Source organism: Arvicola amphibius, chromosome 1, assembly GCF_903992535.2.
Source record: "Arvicola amphibius chromosome 1, mArvAmp1.2, whole genome shotgun sequence".
Classification (NCBI taxonomy): Eukaryota; Metazoa; Chordata; class Mammalia; order Rodentia; family Cricetidae; genus Arvicola; species Arvicola amphibius.
Window position 1 is genome coordinate 99,853,441 of NC_052047.1, and position 6,267 is coordinate 99,859,707.

Genomic DNA, 6,267 nt, shown 5'->3' on the forward strand with positions numbered 1-6,267 from the left:
GACCTAGCATGACCCGTGACTTACCTGGGAATAGCCCCAGGCTGCTAATGCATGGAGGGCTTGAGCACATTCACTCCCAGATCAGGCTCCTGTGGCCATGGCGAGTCACCCAGAGGGCCCTGATGCAACGTGACAGGCTGTACTCAGACCCTAGCTGGCATGCTGGCCACTTGTCGAGGTGGTTCAGATGACCTCATAATGGCAGGCTCTGACCCTGCTCATCATCCGATCCCCAAACTGGTGCCCTCTCAGGCCCCTGAGGAGGACGCAGGTGAGACAGTAACCAGCCATCTGGGGTGAGGGTGGAGTGTAGAAAGGGATGCAGTGGTGCCACCCCACCCCACCCAAGGCCAAAATGCCTAAGAAGGTACCAACCGCACCAGGGACTGGGAAGGTAGCCAGCCAGGCTAGGGCCACCCACAGGTGGGGTGTGCCTAGGGCGGGGCCTCCGTGGGAGCAGGTGGTGCCTGCCTCTTCCCAGAGCCTGTAGGGTAGGGCAGGGGGCCTTAAAGGGAGGGCCTGGTCTAGCTGGTGGTCAGGGCGCTGAGCCTGGCCAGCAGCTGTAGCCGCATCCACCATTGCCTGCCCTGCTCTCAATCCTTGCCTAATCACCCAACCCCGCAGGCAGCAGCCCAACAGCCAGCCAGCATGTACCCCACCCACTGTTGTCTCTGCACCTCTGGGGGTCCTAGCTTTGTGCTATGCAGAGTCAGAAACCAGAATGCTCAGTTGGTTCCTGGTGTTTAATGGAGGCAGGCTGGGGCAAGCTGACTGTCCAGGAGACTCCGAGGGGGAAGCAGTGCCAGCTCTCCCAGGCGATGGGGGTCCCAGGCTGTGAAGGCTGGGGAAAGACCTCCAAGGCAGGCAAGGCACCAGGACGCTTAAGCCAGCAGTTGGAGCACTGCTGCCCTCTGGTGGGAACTTCAGCAGCAACCCTCTGTCCGGATTTCAGGAAACAGTTTTCAGCTGCCGGTACCTGCCTCAGTTTCCCTGTGGGTGACAGACATTGCACACCTACTCCAGGGCCTTCACAAGGGCCTCATTGGCCTCAATACGGATCTGGATCTCAGCCCGTGCTGCCTCATCCGTTGCACCAGACAGCTCCGACTGTGCCTTCTCCAGGTTGGCCCGGGCTGCCTGCAGAGGAGTGGGCCATGGTGAGGGCCAGGCAAGGCCAAGCAAAACATCCATATTCCTGCAAGCTGCCTCCCTACCAGCCTCTTAGGCAGTACCTGCCCCAGCCCTGAACCTGCTTCCACATCTGCTCACCCCTAGGTCCAACATATCCAGTGTCACAGCTTCTTCGGCCAGTAATTGCACTGAGGAGTCTGCGTTCACAGTGATGGAGCCGCTGCTCACTGCGGGGAAGAAAGGGCTGAGCAGACCCCTCCCCATGACACCCCCAGTCTCTGCCTCTAGTCCTCAGCTGGCAGTACGTCTGCCCGTTATGTAAAAGGCAGAAACAGGGTGTGCTGACAGAAACCTGTCACCCCCAGCACTCAGGGGAGGGGAGGATCAGGGGCTCAGAGTCAGCCTGGGCATAGGAAACCACTCCCTAAAAACAAAAACAAAAAGGGAAGGAACAGGAAGGCCCAGGGCCCCTTAGGAGAAGAAGCACCTACTGTGCTCATGGGAAAGCCAGGCATGGCCAGAGGTGCCTGCAAGCCTAACACTGGGGAGTGGACAGTGATGCAGCTCACTGGCCAGCTGCCCTTGGTCAGGGGGATACTCCAGCTTCAGTCCCTCTCAGAGGAGTTGAGACAGTTTACAAAGGAGGATAGTGCCTTTATATGTGTGTATAACACACACACACACACACACACACCCTTCACCCCCATGCCCACCCTGCCACTTGCCTATACCAACTATATAGAGTGAAAATAGGGCTGGACGTGGTCAGGGTGGAGCACCGCCTAGAATCCCCCAGTGAGGGGTCTGGGGACAGTTCAGGGTTAGAGCCCTAGGCTAGAATCCCCCAGTGATGGCTGCAGGTGGCTCCCCTGTCTAGAATGCTTCTCACTGCCCTGGGCTCCAGCCTTAGTACTGCTAAATACTAAGATATGAGAAGAGACAAGACACTCTCCTTCATCTGGAGAAGGGGTGACATGGGAGAAGACCATCCACCCGGAAACATAGGTCCTTCAGACTGGCTCCTTCCTACACCAAAGCTGACCTACCCTGTAGTTCCTCAACAGCCACCTGTATGTCTCTTCCTTTGTCAGCTGAGGTGAGGTCTCTCTTTGCCCCAGATGGCTGCATCTTGGTCTTAGTGAACTGCTCAAGTCTCTCCTTTGCTTTCTCCATGACCTGTGGGGATCTGAGCCTCTATTCACCCTGGGCCACACTTACCAAAGTACTTAGTTGTGGTGCCGTCTTCGGCATGGACCACCACCAGCCCAGGCCGTAGGACCTGCAGTGTGGGAACGTGGGATGCCAGAATGCCAAAGGCTCCAGTCAGCGTAGGCACATCCACCTGACGGACGTTGGCACCATCAAAGAACACCTGCAAGAGAGTGCAGAGCGTAGAAGTGGGTATTACCCTGTGCCATGGAGGAGACAGGGATTTCCTGCTGGACGATGGGCCACAGCCGCCATCTAGTGCCCACAGTGGACTCGGCTTGCTCACCTGTGAAATGGGATGCCCGTGTCTGCTTAGCAGTGTCGAGGTGACTGAAACAGGGCAATGCTGGGCATGATGCCAATCTGAACTGCAGGATTGGCCTCTTGGAGATGGGGTTTCTGGGAAACCCTAAGGCTGTCCTCCCTACTCAGGAGTTGCGATACAAGGGTGGACGGTGCAAGAACACCCTAGGTGGCCTTGTGAGGAGGCCAGGTGCAGTTGGCAGAACCTTGGCTAGGGCCTGGGCAGTGCAGGGTTTTGGGACAAGTAGCTTGGGTCAGTCTCAGGCGACCCTTCAGTGGCAGGATCTGGGCCTAGCCAATTACTAAAAACAGCTCCAGATGTGGGTACTGCTGACTCCTCCATGGGTAGGGAGGAGGATCCATGTGACCCCAAGGGGATGGGCCTGTCCGTGGTTCAGATGAATCCTACGGTTCAGGTAACACCACCTAAGTCTTGGATATGGGGCCTAGGGTTCATAAGGCCTAGAATACAGTGATCCACCCAAGGATGGGGCTTGGATGACCTGTATCAAGGTGTAGGACATGCAGTCCAGGATTTGCTTAGAGGGCAAAATCCGGGGTTCAGGCATAGGTGAACCCCCAAGTGGGGGCACGCGTAAAGTTTCAGTGAATACAGGCTTGGGGTCTAGGTGACCCCGTCAAGGGGCGGAGTCTGGGGGTCCATGCGGCCCCCGTGGGGGTAGAACTTGAGGCCCAATAGAGGTGACCCCACATGGGTCAAGTCGGGGACTTGGAGACCCTGGGGGCTGTGAATTCGCACCTGCGTCGGAGAGGCGAAGGTGAAGGACATCTGTCCGGGCCCCGCAGTGGGGGCCGGTGCGGCAGCGGCCTCAGCGTAGGCACGCGCCTGGAGTACCAGGCGGCGCAGGCCCGTACGGCGAAGCAGTGCGGCGGGCAGCATGGCGGCGAGAGCGACAACGGATTCCGGTGGCTCGGTTAGCGGACACACTGGGACAGAGAGGCGGCCTTGCGGGAGGGCGAGGAGGACGACGACGCGCGCGGAGCCTTCTGGGAGGCGCAGTTCTCACAAGTACGCAGGCGTGTACTACAATTCCCGGTAGGCCGCGGGTGAGGCAGAGCGCTCTAGGCATTCTGGGAGCAACACCGCCTGCAATGCTGCCTAGGAATGGGTGAAGCCTAGTCAGTGTGGTTTATCCTGGGAATTGTAGTTTTCTTCGCCTTTAAATTGCAAATGACGCCCTCGGTTAGGCTGTTCTGCAACCGGACACCTGCTCGCAGGAGGGGACGTTTACGTTGAAGGGATGCCCGCTTGATGACAGGTGCCAATCAGTTTAGCGTGCATTCGAGGTAAAAAAGAAGCAAACCTGTAATATGTTGGGAGATAATTAAAATTTAGACTACTAGCCATGTGAGGTGACACACTCCTGCAAATCCCAGCATTCAGGAGGCCGACAGAGGAGGATCACCGAATTTCATGATACACAGTAAGAGCCATTTTCCAAAGGTGCACCAGAATATGTTTTTAAAAACCAAATTTATGCCAGGTGTAGTTAATCACAAGTCTCCGGAGGCTGAGGCAAGCGGGGCTTCTATGCGTTCAAGACTTTCCAGGTCTACATAATGGGAACCTGTCTATAAATAAATACATAAAGACAAATTTATGATGCCGGCTGTGGTGCATGCTGGAGAGAGGTCGTGTCTAGAGAGGGGAGGCGGGCAATTGAGATTACAGAGTGGCATGTAGCCCGAAGCCGGCAGAGGGCGCGCGAAGCCTGGAGATGGACTCGCTCCTGTCCGCAGTCCCCACCCTCCCTGCGGGCCTCCGCCCCCGCACGCCGCTGACGCAGGAAAGCGTGGGCGGGGGGCGGGAGGCTCCATTGACGTCTGTTATGTCTGCGCAGCCTTGCTCTCGGCCATGACGTCACCATCCCGCCCCCGCAATCACGCAGGTTCCAACCCCTGCTGAGCTCTTGGTGCCCATACCACCCTCCCATGTTGGATCACAAAAAAAATGCAGGTTTAGAGTTGGTGGGCGCACAGCAGGAAAATCGTTGGCTTGATTTAAAGGATTCAGTGTTGAACCTTAAGGAAGCAGCTGGCAGCTAGATGGTAGTGGTTACTCTTGAACCCGGGGTCTGGCAGATACGAATGTGATTCCTTTTGTGATTCTCCAAACTCTGGGCCTCAGATCTATGCAATAGCCTAGCAGTCATGGCCTCAATCAAGTGCCACGAGAGACAATGGGTTCCCAATCCCTATAACCTGGACACTTTTCCTGGGCAGTGGGCGGCTAGAAACTCCACTCCTTTCTCCAGATGCTTCCTGTACCAATGTTTCAGCTCTTAAACACACATCCCCGTCCCAGAACCCCGTATCTACCCAATGCTCCAAGAAGCAAGAACCCAGACCTAGGACATGCGTGTCCTGTCCTGTTCTGTCCACCAGAACTTCATTGAACGAGTCTTTTTGAAAAACTAAACCCAGGGTGCTGGAGAAACGAGTACTACTTTTCCAGAGGACTTGAGTTCAATTCCCAGTGTACATGTGGGACAGCTTCATAAGACCTATCCTTTTCTGGTGTGTGCGCACATGCACACGCACACACGACGCACACACATAGAGAATTTAGTATTACAAACATTCGGGAGCGGTGACACAGCTGAGCTTAAGAGGCAGCCTGCTCTATCTACATAGTGACTTGCAGACAAGCCTGCGGTCCTGAGTGAATCCCTGCGTCGATACCCTTCACTAAATCAGAGGAGGCTGGTGTCCCAGAGATCAGTGTAAGGCGCCCACCTACAAGACAGACTCTTGCTTGCCTGTGAGGCATCACAGGTAGGACCTGGGAGCGTGGGCTCTTAGAATGGGACAGATCCTGGGTTGGAACCCGAGCATCAACAGGAAGAAAAGATAATTGGTTGCAAGGGATTGTCTGGAATGGGTCATTCCATTACAGACCTCTATAGATGCAAGTTAAAATTCTTAATACATTCATTTAGTTAGTGGGCAAGGAGGCGGCAAATATTCGGATGTCAAAAGACAACTTGTGGGAGTAGGGATTCTTACCCTGTGGAACCCAGGGATGGACCACAGGTGCTTGGGCTTGGCGGCAGGCACCCTTGTCTGCTGCGCTATCGCACCACACACTTCTTTTGGTTGAGAAAGGTTCTCAGGCATCTCAACCTGGCCTAGAATTCTGTGTCGTTTGATCAGCCTTGCACTCCTGATTCACTTGATTTCATCTCCCAGATGCAGGTGTGCATCATCACAACCAGTTTTGGGTGCAAGTTCTGAGCTGTGTGGGTATCATTGGATATCTGGGGTGTAGGGGAAAGAAGCCAGGCGTGTGGGAGAAAAATGTACATAGACCTCATGGCTTGTAGACTACGGGGATCTACATACTGGAATTGAGCACCCGAGTGGCAGGTGAGAAACTAGAGAGCCTAGGGTCCCCCAGACTTGAGATACTCAGTGTTAGGGGAGGGGGAAGGACGCAGTGCGCCCACGCACTGCTGCACCAGGTAAGCTGAGTCGTGCAGCGGTGCGGGGAGGCGGGGCCGCCCGGCCGCGAGAGGGGGCGCCGGGAGCTCAGGCTCCGCCCCCCGCCCCCGCCAGAAGGGAAGGGGAGGCGGTGGCCAGCGCACAGCGAGCCAGACGCGGCGG

The 6,267-nt window shown here is 56.0% G+C and overlaps 1 protein-coding gene across 1 annotated transcript; it reads right to left on the bottom strand.

Moving 5' to 3' along the window:
* Positions 1-729: 729 nt before the first annotated feature.
* On the bottom strand, positions 730-3,670 carry Atp5f1d (ATP synthase F1 subunit delta). The gene is made up of 4 exons (XM_038340659.2): positions 3,404-3,670; positions 2,350-2,503; positions 1,270-1,358; positions 730-1,137 (listed from the first exon to the last, which is right to left on the bottom strand). Exons 1-4 carry the CDS (start codon positions 3,542-3,544, stop codon positions 1,015-1,017), a joined length of 507 nt encoding a protein of 168 aa, XP_038196587.1. The 5' UTR covers positions 3,545-3,670; the 3' UTR covers positions 730-1,014.
* Positions 3,671-6,267: the final 2,597 nt, after the last annotated feature.

Bases quoted from the DNA above. Each gene is read 5' to 3' on its own strand.
- Atp5f1d (XM_038340659.2), bottom strand. From the start codon at position 3,544: ATGCTGCCCGCCGCACTGCTTCGCCGTACGGGCCTGCGCCGCCTGGTA. The intron at 2,504-3,403 runs GTGCGAATTCAC...ACTCTCTTGCAG, and splicing joins CCTTCGCCTCTCCGACGCAG to GTGTTCTTTGATGGTGCCAA. The intron at 1,359-2,349 runs GTAAGTGTGGCC...TCTTCCCCGCAG, and splicing joins CACCACAACTAAGTACTTTG to TGAGCAGCGGCTCCATCACT.